General features: G+C 47.5%; 4 protein-coding genes and 1 pseudogene across 10 annotated transcripts; 2 read left to right on the forward strand and 3 right to left on the reverse strand.

Annotated features, from left to right (window-relative positions):
- Positions 1 to 211: 211 nt before the first annotated feature.
- On the forward strand, positions 212 to 3718 carry LOC108160094 (FAS-associated factor 1). 2 transcript variants are annotated; one of them, XM_017293876.2, is made up of 13 exons: positions 212 to 353; positions 536 to 604; positions 702 to 930; positions 1005 to 1130; positions 1204 to 1393; positions 1462 to 1663; positions 1719 to 1968; positions 2029 to 2174; positions 2246 to 2400; positions 2472 to 2617; positions 2678 to 2952; positions 3011 to 3130; positions 3201 to 3359. In XM_017293876.2, the coding sequence occupies exons 1-13, from the start codon at positions 315 to 317 to the stop codon at positions 3357 to 3359; spliced, it is 2106 nt and encodes a 701-aa protein (XP_017149365.1). In that variant the 5' UTR covers positions 212 to 314. The 2 variants fall into 2 exon arrangements, with proteins under 2 accessions (XP_017149365.1, XP_017149364.1); XM_017293875.2 differs by having other exon boundaries at positions 315 to 353; positions 990 to 1130; positions 3201 to 3718.
- Positions 3719 to 11508, reverse strand: LOC108160095 (putative ferric-chelate reductase 1 homolog). Of its 4 annotated transcripts, none has more exons than XM_017293877.2 (7): positions 11371 to 11508; positions 5985 to 6484; positions 5429 to 5921; positions 4737 to 5358; positions 4559 to 4671; positions 4172 to 4330; positions 3987 to 4106 (listed from the first exon to the last, which is right to left on the reverse strand). In XM_017293877.2, exons 2-7 carry the CDS (start codon positions 6470 to 6472, stop codon positions 3987 to 3989), a joined length of 1995 nt encoding a protein of 664 aa, XP_017149366.1. In that variant the 5' UTR covers positions 6473 to 6484; positions 11371 to 11508. The 4 variants fall into 4 exon arrangements, with proteins under 4 accessions (XP_033247057.1, XP_017149366.1, XP_033247059.1 ...); XM_033391168.1 differs by lacking the exon at positions 11371 to 11508 and adding an exon at positions 6692 to 6820; XM_033391166.1 differs by lacking the exon at positions 11371 to 11508 and having other exon boundaries at positions 3719 to 4106.
- Positions 11509 to 13539: 2031 nt separating this feature from the next.
- Positions 13540 to 14817, forward strand: LOC108159285 (40S ribosomal protein S23). Its single transcript, XM_017292445.2, has 3 exons — positions 13540 to 13634; positions 14061 to 14220; positions 14467 to 14817. Exons 1-3 carry the CDS (start codon positions 13631 to 13633, stop codon positions 14732 to 14734), a joined length of 432 nt encoding a protein of 143 aa, XP_017147934.1. The 5' UTR covers positions 13540 to 13630; the 3' UTR covers positions 14735 to 14817.
- On the reverse strand, positions 14804 to 16808 carry LOC117187838 (annotated as a pseudogene).
- On the reverse strand, positions 16534 to 26059 carry LOC117188426 (nucleoprotein TPR-like). 3 transcript variants are annotated; one of them, XM_033392305.1, is made up of 5 exons: positions 25798 to 26058; positions 18990 to 25134; positions 18622 to 18935; positions 18429 to 18562; positions 17795 to 18217 (listed from the first exon to the last, which is right to left on the reverse strand). In XM_033392305.1, the coding sequence occupies exons 1-5, from the start codon at positions 25946 to 25948 to the stop codon at positions 17933 to 17935; spliced, it is 7029 nt and encodes a 2342-aa protein (XP_033248196.1). In that variant the 5' UTR covers positions 25949 to 26058; the 3' UTR covers positions 17795 to 17932. The 3 variants fall into 3 exon arrangements, with proteins under 3 accessions (XP_033248197.1, XP_033248196.1, XP_033248195.1); XM_033392304.1 differs by having other exon boundaries at positions 18622 to 18938; XM_033392306.1 differs by lacking the exons at positions 17795 to 18217; positions 18429 to 18562; positions 18622 to 18935 and adding an exon at positions 16534 to 17687 and having other exon boundaries at positions 21760 to 25134; positions 25798 to 26059.
- Between the last annotated feature and the right edge of the window lie 999 nt (positions 26060 to 27058).

Genomic DNA, 27058 nt, shown 5'->3' on the forward strand with positions numbered 1-27058 from the left:
GCATGGTTATTGATTTTATCAGATAACCAGAGGAACTCAACCAGAGAATCAGTTAAACCAATATATATAAGGGATGTCAATTTTGCCCTGTTACTCAAGCTGGAGGTTTGGCGCCCCTCTGTTTGAATTTATTAGAGTAGGCAGCAACAGAGCTGTGAACGATAACATTCACTTGGCAGCAAAATACCTTATTGCGCTTGGCCTATCCCAAAACTGGTCACACTGGACTGTCACTTTTTCTTTGTGTAATTTTTTGTAGTGAAAATCTTATAAGTAGAAAACAATTTAAACAGGCAACCCCGCAACCACTTCTAATGTCGGAGAACAAGGACGAGACCCTGGCCAGTTTCCAGGTAAAGTACTCTGGCCACGTCCCCCCGAGAATCACGAGAAACTTCTGTGATTATTTTATGCGCACATTTTCGGTGCGTGTGTGCTGTGTGTTCGCTGGGTGTGGGTGACGTTGTGTGGGATATTTTTCTCGGATTAACTCAAGATTTTAATGCGAGTGTTCCCCCTTTCATGATATTCGCAGAACATAACTGGCATCGACGATGTCGGAGAGGCCTTCTCCCACCTGGAGGCTGTCAACTGGAATCTTATGGTAAGTTCTATTCTGCAACGTCACAGGCGTCTTTGTCTCGGTCTTCGCACATGCGTATATTCTATTGCGTTGGCGTTTGTTGCTCTGTCTGCTGCAGGATGCCCTGAGCCGAGTCATGCCCCATGACGATGCGCCGCTGTCCAATCCCATACAGGCGGCCCGGCCAGCTGTCGCGGATCCAGTGCAGCCGGGGTCGCAATCGAACACAAACGGTTTCAGGCCACCCAGCTACGATGAGCTGCCGGGGCCATCGAATGCCGGCGCCTCCAGCTTCTTTGCATCGCCTATGCACAACCATAATCAGAACCAGCGGCATCGGTATCCCAGTGAGTATAATGTGATTACGTCGCATATACACAAATTACATGGCACATATCTACTATAGCGTCACAATTGCTAGCCCATCTGACGTCGACCATTAACTTGGATCCCTCCAGTCAAAACAACAACCAAAACGTCATGAACTTCAACATACACTTCAATCAGATGTTGTTCCACATACGATTGCCTCCAACAGCAACGATTGGTAGGTACCTCGCGCACATGTAAGCCGCAACCGAAGGTAATTCCATCCTTTCTTCTGGATTCGCTTCTTTTAGAGCAACTGAAACGAAAAATTTTCGACGCGACCAATGTCCCAGTGTGTCGGCAGGCCATAAGCGGCTGGCCGCCATCGAGGGCCAGCGATGCTCAGATAGGGGGAACACAAATTTGTAATTTAGATTTGTCACAGGAAAACGAGCTGATTCTCGTTGATCTAACCGATGATGGTTTCATGGACACAGAACCGTAAGCGATGCAAAAATAATGATTCTTAAAACTGTATTATAAAACGACTTGTCATGCTATCCTTTTAGAGATGAGGTGCCGCAGCGAACAGATAATGATTTCACCATCAAGATATTGTACGAGCCGGAAGGCACCTTCACAATGAACCTACCCGCACGCACTACCATCCAAGAAGTTAAAATGAATGTCTTCTGCATGAAGAACATACCAGTGAGGCATCAAGAATGGACCGGCTGGCCCAGTGGTTGTAATAATGAAACAACCTTGGCGGTAAATTCTTTCGGCTATCATCGACATGTGTATTTATCTTTAATGATCGTTTCAGCAATCGGGCATTGAGCTGAATCACCAATTCGTCTTACGAAACATTGCGGAACGCGTTCAATCAAATTCCAATGTGCCTCTCGATGGCGACAACGCACAAACGAGTTCCAGTTTGTCGAACAACGTATTCGATGTTGTGACTCTCGACAGCGAGAGCTCAGCGGATGAGTTTGAGGATGCCACGGACTTCAATACGGCTGAGTACATATTTACAGATTCTCCACCCGTTCAACCGCTCAACAGACATCTAAGTGAGGACTCAAAACGCTTTTTTTTATATTTTGCTCTGACTAAAATTGTCGTTTCTCTAGTACCAAACAATACGGATGATGAGACGACTGGCTCCACCCAGTTTGTGGCGAACTACCGGTCCCGGTTCGGTGAGCCCTATCCTGAGTTCTTTGACGGCAGCTTAGATAATGCCTTGCAGCTGGCCTGCCACAAGCCTGCCAAAGAGGTGATAACAACAATAGCACCCAACTATTCCCAAAGACGAAGTGTATATATCTTAATTCTTAATATTTATAGCGTAAACTCTTGGCCATTTACTTACATCACGGCGAGAGCATACTCACGAATGTTTTCTGTGATCATCTGATGAAAGCAGAGAGCATAATTCAGACATTAAAGGAAAAGTTTATTCTCTTCGGCTGGGACATGACCTACGAGAGCAACAAGGATATGTAATTTTACAATTAAATGACCTCCAACTCGCAGCAAAAACTTATACTTAATGAATCCATGATATTTTCAGGTTCCTCTCTTTGCTGACGGCTCGTATAAGCAGCAACGCATCACTCACGGCCAGAAACATAAAGCTGGACAAGCTTCCGGCCATTATGCTAGTTGGAAAGAGCCGACAATTGGGAAGTAACTGCGAGGTTCTCTCTGTGATTCATGGTACGGCAACTCAAAGTCCCTCAAGTCCTTATATTTCATATACAAGCCTTTACTTTTTAGGTAATATTGGTCTTGATGATTTGCTAACGAGGCTCATTGAAACAACCGCCATGTACGAGGAGCAGCTGCAGGTTGAGATACGACAGGAGGATGAGAAAGCGGCACGGGATCAAGTGAAGGCCGAGCAGGACATGGCATACGAGGAAACCCTACAGGCGGACATGGCCAAAGAAGCAGCAAAGAGTCAAAAGGCGGCCGCCCAGGCAGCCGAACGTAAGCGCATTGAGTCAGAGCGAGCTGAGGAGAGCGCCAGGCGCGAGTCCATACGATTAGTCGTAAGTAGCTACCAATTAAGTTAAATAATTTTCTTAAACAAATCTCGTTATTTGGCAGGCTGAACAGTCGCTGCCTCAGGAGCCGGGGGAGCAGGAAACGAACATATTCAAGATACGTGTGCGAAAGCCCACGGGCGATTTTCTCGAAAGAAGATTCTACACTCAAAACAACTTGCAGGTAAGCGGAGAAAGCATCCCTCTTGATCAAAGCCATTATTAACCTGGGATTCTTTTTGAAATCCCTGCAGGATCTGCTGAACTATGTGACCGCCAATGGGTTCCTCATCGAAGAGTACAAACTGATCAGCAGCTGGCCGCGTCGCGATCTGACAGCCATCGAATCTAGGCAAACCCTGGAGATGCTCAAACTGTATCCGCAGGAGACGTTCATACTAGAAGAGCGATGATTCCGTTTCGTTCCGTGTTAAAAGTTTCGTTTTTTCAATTTCAGAAATTGTAGAGTTTATCTATCAGTTAAGTATAATAATTTTAGTGGAGCCCCAAAAGTATACAAACAGCGTACACATAATACAAATACAAACATATACTATATCTAATGATAATGGTCTGCTCCAAATAATTGTAATAGTTTTTACAACTATATATATATATATATATATATATACTCGTACATAAATGAAATATATATAGAAGAAGAAAGTGCATCCAGAAACTGATACATGCCTCAGCAGCAGCCAGCACCAGCACCCAATGACACTTGCGGGATAGCTGATTAGAGAACGGGAATATAAACAAATTTAATGCATTTATGTTGGCTTGTTTTACTTTTATTAATAATAAATTATATAACATGTACTGAACGGCCGGGTGACACTTTGCGCCTAATTACACATAAAACAACATATAAAACGGTGTAGTGGAGAGGGGGGTCAGGAATCAGGGGTTAAACAATGAGCACACAAGGTTGTTACGAATATAGGCCATCGCAAATGGATGGGTAAGAGAGCGAATGGGAAAGGGTAGGAGAGCACTGTCTAACGCTACATCTTCCAATCCGATCCAGATTCAGGAGTCTAGGTTTTGCCCAGAAATTGTTCAATGGGAGCCAGCACCACCAGCAAAATCAGCACCACCACAAACAACACCAATACCACACCATAGACTCCCAGCAGTCCCTTGCGCATGGCACCATACTGAAAGAGGGGAAACAAGAATCCGTGTAGTGCTTATATAGAAGATTAGAAGAACCTTGACCTACCGGTGCATCCATTTTGCGCTCCATTGTCATGCCATTGCGCATGGCGTGCTGTTGATGATGCGGCGACATTTCGCCCATCTGGAAGGTGTTAGCCCGCTGGCTGAGGTGTCGTTCCGAGGCCAATCCCGTAATCTGCCAATGATTCAAGCACAAGCCAATCTACACATTAATGGACATAGCCAAGTTGCTCTTGTGGGACAATGGATGACATATGAATTAGTAGCAGATGAATGAGCGTTTAGGGACACAACTAGAACCTCTGTACAGGCAGGTAATGCAGGGAACCAAGATCTCGATAGAGATCTGGTTTGACTACTCTTTATACACTTTGGGGTCAAATGAAAGGGGTACACACAACCACCCTGGGGTATCAGTCGCTCTACTTACAGAGAATATCAGGTGGACGAGGACATGGACCACCACGAAGCTGACCAAAATCCAGTCCATCCATTCGGGCAGTTCAGCCTTTGGCAGTTTCACCGAAAAGAAGATGGTCACAACTGAAAGAGCAAGCAAAGAGCATGTTATTCCGAGATGAGTCAACTCTTCTGCGAGGGGTACTTACTGCCCAGGATGTGAGCCAGATTGCCGCCCAGCCAATGACCCCAGTTGAAGTACGGCCGCTTCTTGTCATTGGGCCCGGGACGGAATAAAGCACCAATGGGCTGAAGGAAGCACAAGATCACGGTGATCAGGCCAATGATGGAGTGGGCATGCCACACCGCCCGTTTCAGCTCTACCCAGATGAGGATGTAGGCGGCTATTGTCAGCGACCAGGTTGTGACCATGAGCAGGCGATGCCACGCGAACCATTGGTCTTTGCCGCAGCTCTGGCTGCCCACCCACGTCTGCTTGAAGTAGCGGGCAAAGATGATGCCCAGCGATGTGGTGCCGATCCAGGCGACGATCATGAATGCGCCATGCAGCTGCACGAGGATATTGCTCGAACCGCTCAGGTCCTGTACTTCGGCCAGGTTGATGGCCTTGCCCGAGGGCAGGCGACCAATGTCGTGATAGCCCACACTGTTGTCCTTCAGACTGCTGCCGGAGGCCACCAGCAGATGGTACTGCTTCCTTCTCAGGTCAAAGGTGCGTCCCTGCACCACGGTAACGGGATCCCGCTCCACCTTGCAGTAGATCACACCATCCACAATCGAGGCATTCAGCAGACGAGCCGAGCTTTGGGGCTGCAAAGAAAAAGATAGCCATTCATAAATGGAACATTAGCATGGGAATATGGACTGTCCCACAAATTACCACGCTGGTCCTGACGGCGGCGTAGGGAGTGGCCGAGGTGAGGGAGGAGTACATGACGACACGGCCATTCTCGGGAACACACTCGATGGTCAGGTCCTCACCCATCTTGGCATCCTCCGAGAGACCCACTGCCACGTAGGCAGCATTGTTGCCCCTGCCAGACTGTAGTTCGAACTCGTAGATGTCCCCGCGCACTGTCACGGCGGCCACGGAGGTGCAGGTCTTGCTGTTCACACAGCCATCGGGAAAGCCGAAACAGTTCTTGCTCACGCCGCAGCCATTGTAGAAGGGATCAGCGGTGGCTGCCACAGCGCTCGGCGCCACGTAGTTGGGTGGCACATACGGTGCACGAGTGGTAGGAAGAGCAGCTCCAAAGGCAGGCTGTGGAACAGCTGTGGGCAGTGGTACGGCACCCAGGTCACGCCTGACAATCTGCACAGGATTAGAGGGAACGCCCACCCAGAATTCACTGTACGATTGGGCAATCGTGGCACTGCGGAGGAGAGAAGTAGTTAGAGTTAGAGAAGTGGCTTCTTAAGAGGATCTCTCTACTCACTTGAAGACCACTTGGCCGAGGAAGTCCACCGGGGACTGCCACTCCAGGTAGACCTGCGGCTTGGGCCCCGCATTGCTGTGCGTTGCCGAGTTGTTCACGGAGTTCTCGCAGTTCATCAGCTTGACTGTGCCGTCACGGGCCGGGCTGAACTGGCCGATAATCTGGTGGGGCGGATTGCGGTTGCGAGCCTGCACCATGAAGCCACCGAAGGTCAGACCCTCCGGCACTCCCGTGACATCCACGCGCACCGTCTGGCCCTGGCCCACCGTCGAGGCGGAGGTCTCCACGCTGAAGGGGGAGACACTGTTCTGGGGCAGCACACTGCCACCCGAATGGAACGGCAGCATTGTGTCGCACACCGTTTCCGGTGCACCTTGCGGCAAGCTCTGGCTGGGCTCCAGCCAGGTAGCCATCACTAGCAGCGACATCGTCATCGCCAGCGCACTCCAGCCGAATCGCTCGCGGTCTCTCCGCACAGTCAGCGTCATCTTTTTGAGCACCTGTCGAGAAGACAATGTGAGTCAGAATGTTAATCAGACAAGATGTTCGTTCTTTCGTTGGTTCGTTCGTTCATCGCTTCGCTTCTGGTGTAACCACGAGTGATCAGAAGCGAACCGAACCGTGTCCACGCTTCCGTCTGCACCCCGTCATACGCAGCTCCACGTACTACCATTTCCATTTCTATAATTTGCCGACTGTTTAATTACCATGGCATAAATAATTGCACTGCCAACTGGCAAACAATGTCGCCCCCCCTTATCGGTGACACGTTTCCTGTGAACTGCCACCAGACAGCCACCGAAGAATTGCAAATGTATCTGCGAATATGTATCTGCTTATCTGGTTGTGTATCGACACACTTGATGATAACTATCTTTCTCTATGACTATAGTCAATGAGGTACTATCAGTGAAGCACTATAGAGTGGGGCCTCAAGTACCATAAGCAAATTGACCAATAAAATGCTGAAATAGTTCTCTCTCTCTCTCTCTCTGATAGAAGCATAATAATACCTTGAAAGTTAACCTTAATCGTTTCATAATAGGTAGCAGAGTACCTTTCATATGAACTTGAGTTGAACGATTAATGCATATTTTGGCAAAACTTGTTATAAATCAGTTCTGCAGTTGTTAATGTTCATATAGTAGATTTCCCATGAAAGATCCTAAAAACACAAACAAATATATCACCAAATTCCACTTCTTTCATGGCATATGCTTAAGAGTGCCTTAGATAAGACCATTCATCGCCATTGCTCCCAAACCCCATTAGAGTGTTAAATTGTGAGTGTTCAACCTAAATCAGATTCATGCATATTCAAAGTATCATATAATTACGAATAGACGGTAGTCATATCGGGACAGATTGTGCCTGACGTTAGGGCTATGTATATTTAGAGGGGAGAGGACCAACGTATCGTTTAACACCATTTAATTATCAGTTAGTTGGCCACTCAATTCTTATCTGTGGAGCTCGTCAGGCACCGTTGCGTATACGTAATGCACACTATATAGTACAGTAAATCGAGTCGGCGATTAGTGGTTTAGTTTAGCGGTGTAATAAATTAAGCGTTTATTGCGCTTAAGCAAATTACTTAAATATTTTTAGTGGCCGACAATTGTCAGGCGAATTTATGGTGCTTTTTTTGCAGGTGGGTGCCGAGCCAGTGCCATATTATCGAGGTCAGTTCCCCCAGAATGACTCAGAACGTGACTTTTGCTTTCGCTTGTGGTCGCGTCGGGGTCCAAGCCAGATCAATAAGGAAGTGAGAGACGCCGCGGGAGTGAAACGACCGCAGCATAAAAAACCACTATGTATAGTGGATTTTCCCATGTGCCTACACGATGGGCATACTGATGAATTCAGGCTGTGATTCATTTAAAGCGAAGGCGAACAACGATCTACCCAGACAAGCAGCGTGTATGCATATCCCGCTCTGATTTTGTCGCTCCCCTCTCTTGAAATAACAAGAATTCGAATTGAACTTGAATTTGAATTTGAAAACATTTGCGATTAACCTTGAAGTGTTTACCTTTTCATTATATATCTTTATACGAGCTTGTATATATCTGGCTTTAAATGCGTTTTTATTTTTGTAAAATTAATTCCATCGCCTTTCTTTGAAATGCCAGCAAAATGCTAATTGAAGCTCGCCACAAGCTTCGGCTTTAGCTCGATACAGTCATTGTTTAGACCTTATTTTTGTTTTTTGGTTATTTTTTGTATATATTCGCGCCATACAAGAACCGCACAATGAGCGCTCACTTTTTATGCGTTCGGACCTTGAAAGTCAAATTTATTGATTGTGAATGATTTATCTAGAAAACATCACATTCACCAGAGAAGAGACCCAGACCTTTACTGACAGACAAACATGGCCGATAGGGCCGCCACCACGTTCGTCGTCATACTGTGGAAGGTAAAGTGAAAACCTGAAAAATTTCACCTGGCCCCAAAACGGCCGCAGCCATAACAATAAATGCTTTCCATTAAATTCTTGGCACATTAATAAGTGTTTTGGCCATATAGCCATTGGCCCTCCAGCTCCCATTCGCTACGGCTTGGCTTGGTTGTTAAGCTTTTGTTTTGTGAACGTGAGACAAAACTGATTAGCGACTTTTCCACAACAAATACACAACAACAATGAGCCATTATGTGGGCTCCTACACTTGGCTCTATCATGCTTATTATATGGTATATGTCCGTATATATGCATTTGTTTATACCCATACTATGTGGTGTGCCCGCTCCTCAATAGAGGTTGTCATGCCCTTGTTAAAAAGCCAGTTTTCAGACTGGTAAAACAAAAAATAGTGGCAATTTGAATGCTGTCAGTGTACGAGTGCACACAACGTTTGCTATATGCATATTGTACATGCGGATTGTACAGATCTGAGAAACATTAAGCTCTGCTTTTGACAGCTTTGATCAATATTAAAAGTTGGAAATTTTGTAGACCCAAAAGATCAATGTGGATCAGAGCCAGTAGATAAATGAATTGCGGCTGGGCAAAAAATAAAATAGGAATCGACGAATTTACTTCATCGAAGCGAGATATTTTGTTATCTCGATCGGAGAGAGAGAGAGTCTTAGAGAATCTATAGATATTAACTGCATTAATCTGCTGACGCGGCTCACGCGCGGTGTTATGCTGCGCCTCTTCGGTGTTCTGTTACGAGACGCGGCCCATTTGGTCCACTTACCCGACTGGTAAATACCCGACTGGATCGGATAAGTTACATATTTAATTTGAAATCACTCTAATTAGATACAACCCTCTGAATGTCGCGTGAAGTTCTGGAGTGTCTTTAAGTAGTATGTGCTTCGTTGACAAATATTGATAAGATTTCTTTGGCTTTATCATGCTCCCGGATAAGACTAACCAATTCAAGAAATATGCCTCTATCTAGCTGTTTTTTTTTATCAGCCATAAAATAGTTAGGGGCTTGGAAGTTCCCAGCTCGTAGAAATTTTGTAGCACACGCCAAACTATTGACCCCACGCTAGTGCCAAGGGTGGGGATGTGACTGGGTATAGGATGGGGTTCGGTCAAGGTGGGCTAACAATTTTCTTTGCTGTGGCAATTGCTGGTCATTGCAAGGCAATCTTAACCGGACATCGCGTGCCACGAATTGTGTAAACTGGGTTAACACTCGCTTGTGTTCGCTTTTCCAGGGAGTACCCAAATATACAACAGGGAGGGTTTGTCATGGGGTTAGAGCTATAATTTCAAGGAGGTACATACATATGTATGTATTCCATTCATTCTATGCCTGGCAGATTGATCAACACTTGCTGCTTGTGTGTACAGGAGGAAAACTCGAAGTGGCATGTGTCAGGGGGCTTCTAGCTTCTTGATGGGTATCGTCGTTCTTTCTGGGGCCATTAATTTCAAACCTCCCGTTGATAAAAGTCTATAACCAATATTACATTGTTTATGCATAGGTATATGGTGTAGTTTAATTGGAAATTCGAACTAGAAGCGACAGTTTCCGATTCAAACCCAATTCCCAATAGAAAAAGGGATATGGAACAACAAATCCATGATTCAAAAATAAAACCGCACTGAGAGCTGAACAGGTGCACACTGGTTCGGAAAATGGGAAAACTATGTCACACGTGTAGAACCGGCTGCGAAAAGACCTCCACTGTTCCGTCATGATATAGATTTGATTTGATGAATGTGCATACATAAACTGGCAATTAGATGACATCATGTAGTAGATCAGAGAAGGTACGTACATATGCGCATACGAGAGCATTCAAGGAAAACTTGTAACGACCCACATAAAAGTGAAGCCAAAAGCAATTGGATGTGTCGTTAATTACAACAGTATGTGTCTGTTGCATAGTACTACGGGGGATAGAAAGCGAGTGTCACAGTTGATTAATCAACGGAGCTAGGGATTGCATAAAGGAAAAACACAAACACACAAGTGTGCCAATTTCTGGTGGCCAGCGTCACGTCCAGAGATAAAGACATCGTCTCCAGCTCCACGCCCTCTTTCCAGGTACTTGCTTTTTAGCGTCTTGTGCTCTATTGCATTCCATTCCATTTCGTTTTCATTGCCTATACCTTCTCCCAGTCTTCGTCGATCCCCTGTTTACATCACCAACTTTTGGGGACTGCGCAGGCGCAACGGCTGACATCACTCACTTGACAATGGATCGCATCAGGTCTTATTTTTACACTCTCGCGTAAAAAGTTGTTTAATTAATTACTATTTTCCCATTGTATTAGAAGAGTTGCACTAAGCTGTGCCATTGAAATTGAAATGCCTTGTGGATCTATGTATGCAGCTGGGGTCTGTGATCTCACACACCTTCCCAGGCTCTCGGAGCCACTCTCACACAGCTTCGTATCATTCACACATTGTTGAGGAACCGGTTCCAGCGTACGAGTACATGCGACATAGTTGAGGTAGAAAGAAACAGCCGACACAGACACAGTTTTTTTCCATATTTATTTTTGCGCGAGTCTCGCGCTCACACTCTTCGCTAAAGGTACCCCCAGCACCTTAGGAATTTTTATGAACTGAAGCCTAGTAAACTTGAAACAAGTTGTTTTCCAATTAGCATGATCACTTTTCGATCTCATCCAATGGGAGCATCGAAGATTCCTCTCAAATATTGGCAGTGGGTGTGGCAGTTTTGTGTTAGTTTTCAAGTTTAACTTCACTTTCTGTGGGGTAGATCTACATATTTGCATATTGCATGCCATTCCTAAAATGCTTGCACACTTTGTTGTGGCTGTGCCACGGCACACCTGTGCCCCAGCGTTTTACAGCGGCAATCGGCCTTTGGTACATAGAACATGCCACAGGCGGGCACAAAACACCATTTATTGCAAATAACTTAAAACTCGTTTGTCAAAGCACGCACTAACCTAAAATTTCTGTTAAAAAACGTTAAAAATAACTCCAAGCTCCGTGCGTATACTTCTCTGTGGAAGTTTTAACCGCTTTTGCGCCGTAACCGAACCGAAAGCAACGCGATACCGCCAACGACTGTGTGGGGCTCAGTGGGGCCACCGGGCTTTTGGTAGTAACTGGCCTGGCGAGCTCCCCAAACAGCGCGATGAACGTTGCCGAGAAAACAAATTTTATATTTTCATAAAATATTTATTTAATCTGATGGAAAATTTCGTTTTTTTTTTATATCATTATTTACCCTCATGATTTTGAAATCATTTGGTTTAAATTTTATCAGGCTACAACGAATACCATCTTGACTTGTTTCCATTGCTTGGATGCACATCAAAATCGCTACCAGGAATGCCCGTAATGGCATATTTCTTGCTCTAGGCAGAGTGTGGCCAGGTGTACGTTAAACTGTCGCTTAAAAATTCAAATTATGTATGATAGCTAAAAGAAATGTTTTATGTGTGAGAGATCTGACGCTGGAGGAGGACTATGATTCTTCGTTTTCTTTTAATACTCTTGGGAGCAGATTAAGTTTGGATTTATTGTGTATTTATTAATGTGAATGTATCAAAAATGTGCACAATAATTAACAAAAAATCAAATGTGTACAGTCTATGGGCTCTTCTTGATCTGAACATTTAAATTTTTCCATTACAGGGCTCACAAATTACAGTAGGCAAAACAAAAAATCTTTCTATTTATGCTTCGAGCCAAAGATTTAGGACTCTTTATGAATAGCAAAAAATTGGAAAAATAGCGATGAACCCAATGTTTGGTGTTTAATCTGACACATCTGTATGGTAAGTGGAGTGGATTTAGATACAACTTCTAGCTCACACACCTTGCATATTTTAAAACTTTTCATAGTATTTTCCATTATTTTTCAAGATGGTTAGTATTCACTAATTCCTGATCAGCATCAAAATCGTGATGATCCCGATTCGTCCGTATATTTACGGTATATTTTTAAAATGACACAGTATATTTTGGTGTATTTCTGAGGGTCGGACGGTATATTTTGCCGATAGGTCCGATAAACACTGCAATAGAGCTGTCAAACCATCGATAGTGGCGCTGCTCAATAGTTTTGAATATAATTTTATTTAATTAAATTATATTTTATTTATTTATATTAAACTCGATGTATCGATGTTTTTTTACATTTTTTTTTGGATTTAAATTATCTCAAGAATGATCGGATTTTGATCGTAGAACTGTAGCCACATTGATCAGATACTGGTGAGGTAGTTTGGCGAGTTTGACAGGTCGGTATATAAAACAAAAGTTAATTAGAGGTGGAGAACTATCGGTAGTAGGCGCCATCGATAGTGGACGATAGTATTTCAGTTTCAATGCAAACCGTTTTATCAAAGACGTTCCAAGATGTCAATACATCCTTTAAGTCTGCAATGTTTTGCGCTAAGTGATTGGTTGCATCTTTCAGTTTCCTTGTAGCTAACGATGCGGTTTTGATTTTGATATTCATGCACGAAATGGCCCGTGACGGTTAACAAGCTCGAGATGGCACTTGATGTCCACAAGTCGCATGTAATAGCAATGTCAGAAATCTCCTCCAAAATCGTTGACAATTTCGCCAAAGTTTCTTTATAGAGATTGGCCATTATGACGTCTCTCAAATTTGTCCGGCTGGGAAGTTTGTATCACGGATCCATAACTTGGGAATATTTGATAAGGCCTTCATTCTCAACGATACTAAAGGGCTGCACATCTTTTGCAACCATCTCTGTTAAAAATGTTTGCGTCATAAACAACAGCTCTTTTATACGACTCCATCGACCGCATACTCGATCTGCAACTCCTGCTTGTAGATGCAATGTTTTCGCTGTCAGTACAAGCAGGATTCGGTCGCAGAACTTTTTTCGCTGTCGGTGCTGCTGCAATCGCAATTCGCTGCAGAGCTGCGACGTTTGCCTTAAATTAGACAAAAATTTCGTAAAAATACTTTCTAATTGCTTGCGAAGTGTATTACCTTTTAGAAAAAAGCGATTCATTTCTCTCTTTTGTATCAATTGAATATCAATGCTCGCCACAAATAAACCAATGCGCACAAATTTAAATCATACTATCGACCACTATCGTCCACTATCGAAACATTGAACCATCGATAGTGTCGATAGTGCCATCGATTGTTCTCCACCTCTATGGCAAATATGTCTTCCTCTTTCTTTTATTTCCGCCACAGCCTGAGAAAGTTGAAAAATCATGGGTGAGTTGTCAAAAAGAGTAGTTTTTATGTGAAACAAGCAAATTGTGTCGCAAAACAGTGTACAAATGGAGTTGTTAATGTCGGGCGGCTAAAAGAGTAAGTGAATTTATGTTGAACAACCTGAGAGACTTGGTCCTACCAAAAAGTTGAAAGAGTTGGAATTTTGCGTTTGCAAAAATCCGTTGAAATCGAATGAATCGTGCAAACTAATGGCTTACGATCTGGTTTTGACAATAGAACACACCTCAACGCAGCTATTGCAAGTGATATTTAGCGATAATAGTCTCCTAAATGAAATTTACAACGATTCATTCGATCTAACCTCACAAAGTCAAAGCCGACTAAACTGTCATTTGTTTACATTGTGTTGCCGCTCTCGATGCCATAGTGAACTTCTATTTAATCCAATTTATTGAATGTTTTCAGGCAAACCAAGAGGTCTGCGCACAGCCAGAAAGCATGTGAACCATCGTCGCGACCAGCGTTGGGCCGACAAGGACTACAAGAAGGCTCATTTGGGCACCAGATGGAAGGCCAATCCCTTCGGCGGTGCTTCCCACGCCAAGGGTATTGTGCTCGAGAAAGTGTACGTACGGTGGTCTCAGAACATCTCCAAAGTGTTTTCGTAGGTGTGCCGAAAGAATCGGCGTCTTGACGCCTCGCAGTATATTTTTGTGTTTTGTTGTGTCTGAAACGCAAATCACAGGATTATACTGTGAGATGCTGGGCGTGCTATCAGAGAGTGTGAAAGGAACCTAAGTGCCTTTGTATTTCATTCGGAAAGTGTATCTAACAAATATATTATAATCCACTCTTATTTGTTTAATTGCAGTGGCGTTGAAGCCAAACAGCCCAACTCTGCCATCCGCAAGTGCGTGAGGGTGCAGCTCATCAAGAACGGAAAGAAGATTACCGCTTTCGTGCCCCGTGACGGTAGCTTGAACTACATCGAGGAGAACGACGAAGTCCTGGTTGCCGGTTTCGGTCGTAAGGGTCACGCCGTCGGTGATATTCCCGGTGTGCGCTTCAAGGTTGTCAAGGTGGCCAACGTCTCTCTGTTGGCTCTTTACAAGGAGAAGAAGGAACGCCCAAGATCTTAGATGATGATACGTCTAATCTTTTTCCGGACACAGAGTTAGGGTTTTACAAAACTAAATAAAAAAAGAAAATTACAAAAAGGCAATGATTTCAATTTAATTGGCTTTATTTTAATTTCTTTAAATGTAGTTTTTAAATATAAGTGAATGTAGGAGAATCGGCGTTCGCTGCCAGACATGTCAGCACACTTTCGTCTGGGGATTCGCCGGAATCTGGTTCCTGCTAGTATCGTCCGGGGTTGTTGTTGAAATTGTTTGCCGGTGGTCGACGAAGGCGAGGACCGCGGGGGTGGTTGTATCCACGGTTACTGGGAGAACCATGATCTTGCATGTTGGCATTATTTTGCCACACAATGCGTGACCGATTCTGGTTCGAATTTTGATTTCCACGCGCTCCGCGAACCCTACGGTTGTTGTTTGGCAAGCCACTGCGCAACGTGCGATATCGCGTGTTGTCCGACGGGGAAGTGGCCTCGGCCTCGCGTCCCTCCTCCTTTAAAGAGAATAGATCGTGTTAAAAAGTTCATCAGCAGCGAATTGGGGATGGTATAGTTAGTAGCAAATATGGGCAAGGACTTTAACAACAACTGATGTTAGCCGCATTCCAATTATCGCATGCAGTCAGGAGTTTCACCAACCTGAAACCACGCCATGGCTACTAGTCAGAGATGACGCTATCTTTGGTAAAAGCGCGTCCTTCTTACCTCAACACCCACTGTCTGCTTCTCACCCTCTGAGGAGACTCCATCTGTGCCCTCGTTGGCTTCAGCCGAACCGCCTTCCGCCTGATTGGGCTGGTTATCCGTTAGCTCAGACTGGCTTGTGCCTACATTTTGATCTGCAAAAGTGAACAGGTTATCTTTATATCCCAATCGAGGATGGCCTGCATATGCTTACTCTCATTTGCGAGCTGCTGGGAGTCTTCACCCTGGCCAGGGTCCAGTGTCTCCTCGGCAAAGGCTTCGTCAGCCTCACAGATATCTTCTGCTCCGCCCAAGTCACTCTCGCTTGGTTGTTTGTTGGCATCGGCAGCGTTGCTTTCGGCTGCCTCGTTTGGCTTCTGGGGTAATGTGGCTGCTGCGCCATCACCACTTGGCCCAGCACTCTCGTCGGGAGCCACCGCTGCGGTTCCATCTACCTCTGCTGTCTCCACACGAACTGGCTGCTCACTAAAGTTGGACACTTGCGGGGAACTGACAATTTCCACGGAGCTACTGGGAAGGATTCTATTACCGTCTGTATGAAGACATTAGTTTCCGACTTACCTCTCTGTACGCCGAGATGCTGCCGAAGATGTAGAGGCGACCGCCTGCTTCCATGGGGAGGTCTCGGCTTGTGGCAATTTTGCAGGATTCGAAGAGTCTCCACTGCCACTGGTGATAGCCTGGCTTTGGTTGTTCTCCTGGGTAGAGGCAGAGGCAGCCACTACTGCCGCAGCTGCTTGGTTGTCCAGCAATTGGCTCTCCTCTTGGACCTGAAGTTGCTGCTCCTCAATATCCACCTCGTTATTGTCTTGAGGATCGGACGGCATTTCGTTCTCATCGTCCGCACCCTCGTTGTCCATGTTGTTGTCCTGCTCGTAAGAATCCTCGTAGCCCTCTTGATCGGCCTCGCCACCATCGACGGGGCCGTCATCAGCATCCGCCAAGACATCGTCCTCATCATCAGAGTCCACCACCTAAATGTCATCCTCCTGAGCTCGCTGCGACGAGGTTGGCATCTGATCTACGTCCATCCCGGAGTCTCCAATGTGAGTGGCGGACAGCTCTTCGCTGTGCATAGGAGCACGCAGCCGCTTCATCTTCTCGGGGACCCCATCTTCTGTATTGGTGGAGTCACCTTCTACGTCGCGAGGACGTTTGATGCCAATGGATGAACAGCCAGCCTGAGTGGTGGTCACATTGCTGCTGGACGGCGTGTGTCTGCTGTGACTGCTGACTACCGTCGAGGAGCTGCTGCTGCTGCCAGAAGTGCTGGGCTGCTGGCTCTGGTTGTTCGCGTCCTGGACACTTGGCGCCGTCGGATTTGGTGTCGAGGTCGATGTCGATGTCGATGTGGAAGTAGAAGTCGACGAAGAGCCCTCAGGTCATCGTCTCCAGGTCATCGGTGGCCTTCAGCAGTTCCTCTTCCTTCTGTAACAGTCGGTTCTTCAGCTCCATGATGTCCTGCGACTGGCGTGTGTTTGTCTGCCGGAGATTTATGGACTCCTCCATCTGCTTCTTGCGGGCCTCGTCCAGGGCTTGTACTTTTCCTGTCAGCGCTGGCAGCTCTGACCTCAGGGAGCCAATCTCTTCGTTTTGTTTCTTGCTAAGTTCCCTTTCAGCCGTGAGCTGCTTGGCCAGGCTCTCGCGCTCTGTCTGAATCCGCTTGAACTCCTCTGGATTGCGATTGCTCTTCTCCACCAAGACATTGGCTCGCTGACGCCATTTGACGGCCTCGGTGCGCAGCGAGGTGTTCTCCAAATTGAGTTCTTCGATCTTCGATGTTAGCTCCTTGTTGCCGCATTGAAGCGGGAACAGTTCCTTTTCCAAACTCTGGATGCGGCTAGTCAGCTCCGTCACGCGCTGTGTGAGACTGTTTCGCTCCTCTCGCAGGATGCGATTGCTATCTGTGATGGCGTTCAGGGTCTCGATCTTGCGCAACACCTCGGCGTGCTTAGAGGTCAAAACCACGTCGGTCTGGTTCCTGGAGCGTTCCTGGTTTAGACAGGCATTCAGCTCGTCCACCTTCTTCTGCTGAATGGTGAGCTCCGACGCTAGGCGTGCATTCTCAGCCTTTACAATGTCCAGCTTTGCCACACATAGATCCTTTTCGTGGCGCAGGAACTTAATGATCTTCAGAAGCTGCTCGTTGCTGCGGATCTCTTTTACAGCCATGCCGGAAATGTTGAGACTTTGGTCGGCATCCATAGCCAGAGATTCGTTAAGAATGGAGCTGTTCTGACCCTGACCCGAACCCGACTGACTCAAGGCGTATCATATATGATGATACGTCTCATCTTTTTCCGGACACAGAGTTAGGGTTTTACAAAACTAAATAAAAAAAGAAAATTACAAAAAGGCAATGATTTCAATTTAATTGGCTTTATTTTAATTTCTTTAAATGTAGTTTTTAAATATAAGTGAATGTAGGAGAATCGGCGTTCGCTGCCAGACATGTCAGCACACTTTCGTCTGGGGATTCGCCGGAATCTGGTTCCTGCTAGTATCGTCCGGGGTTGTTGTTGAAATTGTTTGCCGGTGGTCGACGAAGGCGAGGACCGCGGGTGCGGGCACCGCGGGGGTGGTTGTATCCACGGTTACTGGGAGAACCATGATCTTGCATGTTGGCATTATTTTGCCACACAATGCGTGACCGATTCTGGTTCGAATTTTGATTTCCACGCGCTCCGCGAACCCTACGGTTGTTGTTTGGCAAGCCACTGCGCAACGTGCGATATCGCGTGTTGTCCGACGGGGAAGTGGCCTCGGCCTCGCGTCCCTCCTCCTTTAAAGAGAATAGATCGTGTTAAAAAGTTCATCAGCAGCGAATAGGGGATGGTATAGTTAGTAGCAAATATGGGCAAGGACTTTAACAACAACTGATGTTAGTCGCATTCCAATTATCGCATGCAGTCAGGAGTTTCACCAACCTGAAACCACGCCATGGCTACTAGTCAGAGATGACGCTATCTTTGGTAAAAGCGCGTCCTTCTTACCTCAACACCCACTGTCTGCTTCTCACCCTCTGAGGAGACTCCATCTGTGCCCTCGTTGGCTTCAGCCGAACCGCCTTCCGCCTGATTGGGCTGGTTATCCGTTAGCTCAGACTGGCTTGTGCCTACATTTTGATCTGCAAAAGTGAACAGGCTATCTTTATATCCCAATCGAGGATGGCCTGCATATGCTTACTCTCATTTGCGAGCTGCTGGGAGTCTTCACCCTGGCCAGGGTCCAGTGTCTCCTCGGCAAAGGCTTCGTCAGCCTCACAGATATCTTCTGCTCCGCCCAAGTCACTCTCGCTTGGTTGTTTGTTGGCATCGGCAGCGTTGCTTTCGGCTGCCTCGTTTGGCTTCTGGGGTAATGTGGCTGCTGCGCCATCACCACTTGGCCCAGCACTCTCGTCGGGAGCCACCGCTGCGGTTTCATCTACCTCTGCTGTCTCCACACGAACTGGCTGCTCACTAAAGTTGGACACTTGCGGGGAACTGACAATTTCCACGGAGCTACTGGGAAGGATTCTATTACCGTCTGTATGAAGACATTAGTTTCCGACTTACCTCTCTGTACGCCGAGATGCTGCCGAAGATGTAGAGGCGACCGCCTGCTTCCATGGGGAGGTCTCGGCTTGTGGCAATTTTGCAGGATTCGAAGAGTCTCCACTGCCACTGGTGATAGCCTGGCTTTGGTTGTTCTCCTGGGTAGAGGCAGAGGCAGCCACTACTGCCGCACCTGCTTGGTTGTCCAGCAATTGGCTCTCCTCTTGGACCTGAAGTTGCTGCTCCTCAATATCCACCTCGTTATTGTCTTGAGGATCGGACGGCATTTCGTTCTCATCGTCCGCACCCTCGTTGTCCATGTCGTTGTCCTGCTCGTAAGAATCCTCGTAGCCCTCTTGATCGGCCTCGCCACCATCGACGGGGCCGTCATCAGCATCCGCCAAGACATCGTCCTCATCATCAGAGTCCACCACCTGAATGTCATCCTCCTGATCTCGCTGCGACGAGGTTGGCATCTGATCTACGTCCATCCCGGAGTCTCCAATGTGAGTGGCGGACAGCTCTTCGCTGTGCATAGGAGCACGCAGCCGCTTCATCTTCTCGGGGACCCCATCTTCTGTATTGGTGGAGTCACCTTCTACGTCGCGAGGACGTTTGATGCCAATGGATGAACAGCCAGCCTGAGTGGTGGTCACATTGCTGCTGGACGGCGTGTGTCTGCTGTGACTGCTGACTACCGTCGAGGAGCTGCTGCTGCTGCCAGAAGTGCTGGGCTGCTGGCTCTGGTTGTTCGCGTCCTGGACACTTGGCGCCGTCGGATTTGGTGTCGAGGTCGATGTCGATGTGGAAGTAGAAGTCGACGAAGAGCCCTCAACGCGTGGCGATACTAAGGCCACGACCTGCTGCTGAGACCCTCCTGCAAATAGCTGCGAATCGTTTTGCTGTGGATGCTGAACGCTTTCCGCCTCTTGGGAACTCTCGGCGGCGGAGGTGGCTCCCATCGGTGGAATGGCGGCCACCGCTACAGCCGCCGAGCTGGTCGACGGCATGTAATCTGTGTGCGAAGATGTGGGCGATGAGGAAGCCATCGACTCCAAGGCTCCACTGCCTGTGGTGTGAACCTGCTGCTGCGGGGGAACTAGGGCAGTGTTGGCCACGGCCGAGCTGCTGCCACTGGCCGATGCAGATGTGGTAGAGGTCGACGACGAGGATGTCGAAGCACTGCCCGCCGACGGCTGCTGGCTGGTGGGCAGGATGGCAGCCGTCCGGCTGTTCTGCACGGAGATAGGTCTGATGCTGGCCAAGGGTGTCTCCCCGCCACGCCAGGGGGTGACAGTAGCCGACTGCTGCACTGTGGCCGACCCCGACATGGGCTTCACATTGGCAGTGCGTGGTGATGAGGACTCTGATATATTTCCCTTCTCTGCGACAGAGCTCGTAGAGGGCTTGGTCGACTGCTGGGAGCCCAGTTGACGCTGGAGTTGATTGATGCGCATGTGCAGCGCCTCGTTCTCGCGAGTGAGCCGCAAGTTGACCTCCTTGTTTGCGGCAATATTCTCCTGCAGCTCCTTCTCCAGGCGGGCGACGGTCTCGTCGTATTGGGTCTTGTTGCTGGCGAGGGTAGCCTCCTGATTGACCAGATCCGTTCTGGCCACTGTAAGGTCTTGAATGAGCTTGTCCACCTTTACCTTGTGATCCTGACGGGCGGCATTGGAATCGGTTTCGGGCTCAGTCAGGCGTTTCTTGAGAGCATCGTTTTCAGTGGTCACCTTCTCCAGCTCCTCCTTGGCGGCTCTATACTGGTTGCCAACTTCTTCCAGCTCGGAGCGAACCTTCTCCAGGTCGGCACTGATGTCGGCTCCCCCCTGTTGCGCCTGGAGAGTCACGTAGCTATCCCTGTAGCGCTTGGCCACCTTACGCAAGGCCAACTCCTTGCTGTCCTTATCCTGCAGAGCCTTCTCCTTCGTCTCCAGGTCATCGGTGGCCTTCAGCAGTTCCTCTTCCTTCTGCAACAGTCGGTTCTTCAGCTCCATGATGTCCTGCGACTGGCGTGTGTTTGTCTGCCGGAGATTTATGGACTCCTCCATCTGCTTCTTGCGGGCCTCGTCCAGGGCTTGTACTTTTCCTGTCAGCGCTGGCAGCTCTGACCTCAGGGAGCCAATCTCTTCGTTTTGTTTCTTGCTAAGTTCCCTTTCAGCCGTGAGCTGCTTGGCCAGGCTCTCGCGCTCTGTCTGAATCCGCTTGAACTCCTCTGGATTGCGATTGCTCTTCTCCACCAAGACATTGGCTCGCTGACGCCATTTGACGGCCTCGGTGCGCAGCGAGGTGTTCTCCAAATTGAGTTCTTCGATCTTCGATGTTAGCTCCTTGTTGCCGCATTGAAGCGGGAACAGTTCCTTTTCCAAACTCTGGATGCGGCTAGTCAGCTCCGTCACGCGCTGTGTGAGACTGTTTCGCTCCTCTCGCAGGATGCGATTGCTATCTGTGATGGCGTTCAGGGTCTCGATCTTGCGCAACACCTCGGCGTGCTTAGAGGTCGAAACCACGTCGGTCTGGTTCCTGGAGCGTTCCTGGTTTAGACAGGCATTCAGCTCGTCCACCTTCTTCTGCTGAATGGTGAGCTCCGACGCTAGGCGTGCATTCTCAGCCTTTACAATGTCCAGCTTTGCCACACATAGATCCTTCTCGTGGCGCAGGAACTTAATGATCTTCAGAAGCTGCTCGTTGCTGCGGATCTCTTCTTCAGCCATGCCGGAAATGTTGAGACTTTGGTCGGCATCCATAGCCAGAGATTCGTTAAGAATGGAGCTGTTCTGACCCTGACCCGAACCCGACTGACTCAAGGCCGTCAGCTTTGTGGCCAGTGCTTCAATCTGATCGTGCAAAGTCGCATTCAGAGCATTCAAGTCGGCCACGCGCCTGTCCGACTCCTCTTTCTCCTTCTCCAGAAGGCTCTGGGCCTCGGCGTTCGACTTGACCAGCGCGTCGTGGGCGGCCTGCAGCGATTCCCGTCCCGTCTTCAGCTGGTTTAGCTCGTCCCTCAATTTGAAGTTGTCAGTCTTCAGACTGGTAAGGTCTTGGATGTCGGTGGAGTGCAAGACCATTTCGTGGGCATACTTTACTTCCACTTCGTGCAGCGACTCGGCCAGCGTCGTGTTCTCAGATCGCAGAGTGCGGATTGTGCGACCCGATTCGGTGAGCTTCTCAAGAACAGTCTTCAGCTCATCCTGGGAGGCCTTGACCTGATCTGTCTGGTTTATGGTCCTGCTCTGTTCGGTGACATTCGAGAGCATGGCCTCGGCCTCCAGTTCGTCGATGCGTGCCCTGAGCTCGCCCTCGGCGTTCTTCCATTTCTTCATCTCATCCTCGTGATTGGCCACCATCTCGGAGTGCAGCTCGTGCAGGCGCTTGACTTCGGCCTCGGCAGTCTGTGACATCTTGTAGAACTGCTCGCCATGCGCCCGCAACGAGGCCAGCTCGTTCTTGAGCGATTCAATCTCAACCGCAGCCTGGTTGTACTTGAGCTCGAATTCTCGGGCCCTTTTGTTGGCTGCCGTTACGGGATTCTCATTCATCGAGGGCGTCAGGCTCTCCTGCAGTTTCTTGCTCAGATCGTTCACCTGAATCGTCTTTTGGGCAAGCTCCTCGCGGACACTTACGAGCTCTGCTTTCCACTTCTCGGCTTGCTGCTTCTCTTCGTCCTTCAGCTTGATGGCAGTCTCGGTTTGGCGCTTGAACTCGTTGACAGTCTCTTGGAATTTTTCCTGCTCCTCCTGCTGGTGACGTCGCTGGGCAGCCAGCTCTCGAGCTGCATCACCTAGCCTCTGCTCGAGGCGCAAGCGTCCCTCAGTCTCAGATCTCTCGAGGTTGGACTTGATAAACTCCAAATTGTTGAGCAAAAGCGACTGGCTTTGGTGATCACGACGGAAGCTCTCCTTCTCGATCTGCAGGCGGGCGGACGTGTCCTTTAATGAGCGGTTCTCCTGCCGCAGATTGTAGGCCTCTGCTTCGGCGGCAGCCGACTTTTTGTGGGCCGCCAGTGTTTCATCCTTGAGTAGGTGCATGGTCTGCTCGTGCTTGATGATAGTCTTTTCGTAGTTCCTGTTTCGATCCTCAAGGGCCGATATCTGCTTTTTGAACGCCTCAATGTTCCTGTTTAGTATATCGATCTGCTCTTTCTGGAAATCTGTGGCATTCAGCAGCTTGCAGTTGTTGGATGTCAGCTCGCGAACTTCCTTGCGCATCGAATCGAACTGTTCCTGGGCCAGAGCGTCGTTCTTTCGCTTCTCGCTAGTGTAGTATTCGTAATTCTCCTTAAGCGATGCGTATTTGTTGCTCTCCTCCACCAACTGCCTTTCCAGACTGTGTATGCGCTGCTCCAGCTTCCCGACCTCTTCCTTAGTGTGTTCTGCGGCCTTTGCCGACGTGTTCAGAGTACTAGATTCGCTAACATCCATATCCGCAGCCGAATCATCCAGATTGACGGTCTGACGACCCTGTCTCTTTTGGGCAGCAAAGAAATACTTCTGGTAGCGCTCACACTTGGAGCTTAAAAGATTAAGCGCATTGTTCTTCTCCGTGAGCTGCTCTTCCAGCAGGGAACACCTTTCTTGGGCCCTCTTGCCACGCTCTTTGTCCATTTGCAACATTTCCGTATTCCTTTCTTTTTCTTGCTCATCTATTGTCTGCGATAGCTGGCGCGTCAAGTGCAAGAGTTTCTGGTTCTGTGCCTGCAATTCGACGATCGAATCAAAGGTGACTAGGTGATCGGTAATGACGTCAAAATTATTTGATTGGCTCGTGCTATCTCCCGACCTGTTGTGATTTACGTGGGGGACTCCTGCACGCAGGCAATTCAGCTCGTCCAGCAGCGAGCACACCTGCCGGCCGAGGTCCTTCGTTGATTTTTCCAGCAGATGGTTATTCTTTGTGATGGATTTCAAGTCGAAGGTTACCCTCTCCAGTTTCTCCTCGAGGAATTGTTTCTTCTCAAATAGTGCATTACGCTCCGGGATTATATGGTCGTAGGCTTCTTTCAAATTTTCGAAATCAATACGCAGCTGCTCAATCTCAGGGGCACGCTCTTGGATCTCCTTATACATGGACTCGATGTGCAGCTTCATTTTGGACTTATCGAGATTCGCTAGCTCCAGCTCGTCGAGGGCCTTGACATACTTCAAGTACAGTTCGGTGATCGTGAAGTCGGGATGGATCACCCGACTGGCAACAGCCGCACTCGGAGACAACTTGCAGATTGCCTCCTCCAGACCTCGACCCTTGGACTGAGCCAGTAAGCGATTTGCCTCGGAGATTTCCCTTCTTAAATCCGTTATTGTTGCATCGCGTTCTGCTAGCTCAGAGCTGTGCTGCTGCTTTGTGGAACTCAGCTCGGCCTCTACCTTGTCGTGCTGCTCAGTCACTTCGCTCAGCATGCGCTTCATCTCGGCGATGCCCTGCAATAGCTCGTTCTTGTCCGCCTGATTCTGATCCTCTGTGCTCTTGTAAATTTCAAAGAGCTTGTTCTTGGCATCGAGCTCGTTCTTTAAGGTGGCAACGTACTTTTCTGATGCCATGGACTGCTTGTAGGCGTTGCTGGTCAACTCCCCTATCTTCTCGTTCAACTGGCCAACGGCCTCCACGACCTGGGCATGCTCGGCCTGCAGTATTTGAAGTGCATCGCACTTCTCCCTCAGACTGTTCTCCAGCTGGATTGTGTTAAAGGAGTTCTCTCTGCGGATGTTCTGCAGCTCGCTGTTGTTGCGGTTAAGATCGCTGTTGAGCAACCGAATCTCATTTTGCAGCATGATACGCTCGTTCTCGATACGCTGCTCCTTCGACTGTAGAGCCACCTCTTTGCTTTGGATCTCGTCTACGCGCGCAATGGCTTCGCATTTGGCAGAGATGGCGTTGCTCAACTGCTGACGGTAGCTGTGCAGATCCTCTTTCAGACGTTCTAGCTCCGCATTCTGACGTTCTATCAACGTCAATAGCGAGTCACGCTCCCCAATTATACTGTTCTTCTCCTGCCTGAAGGAGGACGCGATTTGCTCGTTGCTTCGGACAGTCTCCAGCAGATGATCACGCTCTGCGGAAACTTGGTCCAGCTGGGTGCGCAGCTCATTGACATTTTGATCGAAATTCGACAACTTCACCTTATAATCCTCGACCGCGTTCTGCAACTCCTCCCGCTGTTGTTCAGATTCGGCTAAGGAGAAAAAGATTTAATGGAAATTAACATATGCTTGTATAGCTGCTAAACAACTCACTGAGCCGGTGGGCAGCAGCGCGTTCTTTGCAATATTCCCCGAAGAACTGGTCAATATATGACTGCAGTTTTGTCTGCATGCCGGCTGGCAATTGCTCCAGCTCGTCCCGAGCAAACACATTTGCTAATCTCTGTGGACCACTGAGATCCATGCTGACGACTATTTTACTAGCTTTTGTTAGTTAGATTTATTGAAAAATTTTTTTTTAGCGAAAAAACAAAAAAAAAACTCCGCTCGCGTCTGTCAAATTTCAGTGTAACCCCCGCAGCAGAAAAATACCAAAACTCGTAGGCATTGTGCAAAAAGCCGGAAAGACGCTATATAGAAGCAATATAAATGCATTCTTATGAATAAATATTAAAACAAAAATGCATACGTATGCTAGTAGGCATTGCCTACGCATATGCACTAACTTTAACCCACTCTGAATTGATTTTGGCAATATCATCCATTTTTGTTGAGTCACACAGCCCCAGACTTTTGGCTAGCCGCCGGCAAACCTCCCCCAGTGCTTTGCAAAATTCGAACCAATGTCATCGGCAACCATTGTAAATGTTTAAACATACAATATGCATTCTCGTTTTTCCGAATGCTACACTTACCTAAACGATTAGCCGCCGCACGATTCTTGCAGTACTCATCTGCAAACTTTTCAATGTACCCCGACAACTTCTTTTGCAAGTTCTCCGGCACGAGATTTAACTCGTCGGGTTCAAGTATGCGGTCCAACGATTGTGGACCGCACAGATCCATTTTCGCAGTGGATGTTTGTTTAATAAATGCACTCAAACTACACTTTCTTGATGGAAAATAAATAAAATTACCTTCGTGACAAGCCGGACAGCGAAAAATGGAGTGACCATCAAAAATATATCGAAATATGCCGTGTTACCATCAGAAATATACCAAAATACACCGTCTTATTTTAAAAATATATCGTAAATATACTGACGAATTCAAGTTCAATTTTACATATTCCTATTTCCTATTGCAATTTTGCAAAAATTTTTTAAGCGAAAAAACAAAAAAAAAACTCCGCTCGCGTCTGTCAAATTTCAGTGTAACCCCCGCAGCAGAAAAATACCAAAACTCGTAGGCATTGTGCAAAAAGCCGGAAAGACGCTATATAGAAGCAATATAAATGCATTCTTATGAATAAATATTAAAACAAAAATGCATACGTATGCTAGTAGGCATTGCCTACGCATATGCACTAACTTTAACCCACTCTGAATTGATTTTGGCTATATCATCCATTTTTGTTGAGTCACACAGCCCCAGACTTTTGGCTAGCCGCCGGCAAACCTCCCCCAGTGCTTTGCAAAATTCGAACCAATGTCATCGGCAACCATTGTAAATGTTTAAACATACAATATGCATTCTCGTTTTTCCGAATGCTACACTTACCTAAACGATTAGCCGCCGCACGATTCTTGCAGTACTCATCTGCAAACTTTTCAATGTACCCCGACAACTTCTTTTGCAAGTTCTCCGGCACGAGATTTAACTCGTCGGGTTCAAGTATGCGGTCCAACGATTGTGGACCGCACAGATCCATTTTCGCAGTGGATGTTTGTTTAATAAATGCACTCAAACTACACTTTCTTGATGGAAAATAAATAAAATTACCTTCGTGACAAGCCGGACAGCGAAAAATGGAGTGACCATCAGAAATATATCGAAATATGCCGTGTTACCATCAGAAATATACCAAAATACACCGTCTTATTTTAAAAATATACCGTAAATATACTGACGAATTCAAGTTCAATTTTACATATTCCTAGCAATATATCACATTTAGCCATGCCCACATTATTTTATACGATTGATGAATCAATTCTATACATGATTGGCCTATTC

The sequence above is a fragment of the Drosophila miranda genome, chromosome 3 (assembly GCF_003369915.1).
Source record: "Drosophila miranda strain MSH22 chromosome 3, D.miranda_PacBio2.1, whole genome shotgun sequence".
Taxonomy (NCBI): Eukaryota; Metazoa; Arthropoda; class Insecta; order Diptera; family Drosophilidae; genus Drosophila; species Drosophila miranda.

What these genes read in the sequence shown, in the direction of transcription:
- LOC108160094 (XM_017293875.2), top strand. Translation starts at nt 315, where the DNA reads ATGTCGGAGAACAAGGACGAGACCCTGGCCAGTTTCCAG. An exon ending in CTGTCAACTGGAATCTTATG is followed by an intron (nt 605 to 701) that starts GTAAGTTCTATT and finishes TGTCTGCTGCAG; the next exon opens with GATGCCCTGAGCCGAGTCAT. An exon ending in TACGAGAGCAACAAGGATAT is followed by an intron (nt 2,401 to 2,471) that starts GTAATTTTACAA and finishes TGATATTTTCAG; the next exon opens with GTTCCTCTCTTTGCTGACGG.
- LOC108160095 (XM_033391168.1), bottom strand. An exon ending in CCGCCGTCAGGACCAGCGTG is followed by an intron (nt 5,359 to 5,428) that starts GTAATTTGTGGG and finishes TTTTCTTTGCAG; the next exon opens with CCCCAAAGCTCGGCTCGTCT. An exon ending in TCGTCCACCTGATATTCTCT is followed by an intron (nt 4,331 to 4,558) that starts GTAAGTAGAGCG and finishes ATTAATGTGTAG; the next exon opens with ATTGGCTTGTGCTTGAATCA.
- LOC108159285 (XM_017292445.2), top strand. An exon ending in GGTATTGTGCTCGAGAAAGT is followed by an intron (nt 14,221 to 14,466) that starts GTACGTACGGTG and finishes GTTTAATTGCAG; the next exon opens with TGGCGTTGAAGCCAAACAGC.
- LOC117188426 (XM_033392304.1), bottom strand. Translation starts at nt 25,948, where the DNA reads ATGGATCTGTGCGGTCCACAATCGTTGGACCGCATACTTGAACCCGAC. An exon ending in TGCGGCGGCTAATCGTTTAG is followed by an intron (nt 25,135 to 25,797) that starts GTAAGTGTAGCA and finishes TTTTCTCCTTAG; the next exon opens with CCGAATCTGAACAACAGCGG. An exon ending in GCATCTCGGCGTACAGAGAG is followed by an intron (nt 18,939 to 18,989) that starts GTAAGTCGGAAA and finishes AATCCTTCCCAG; the next exon opens with TAGCTCCGTGGAAATTGTCA.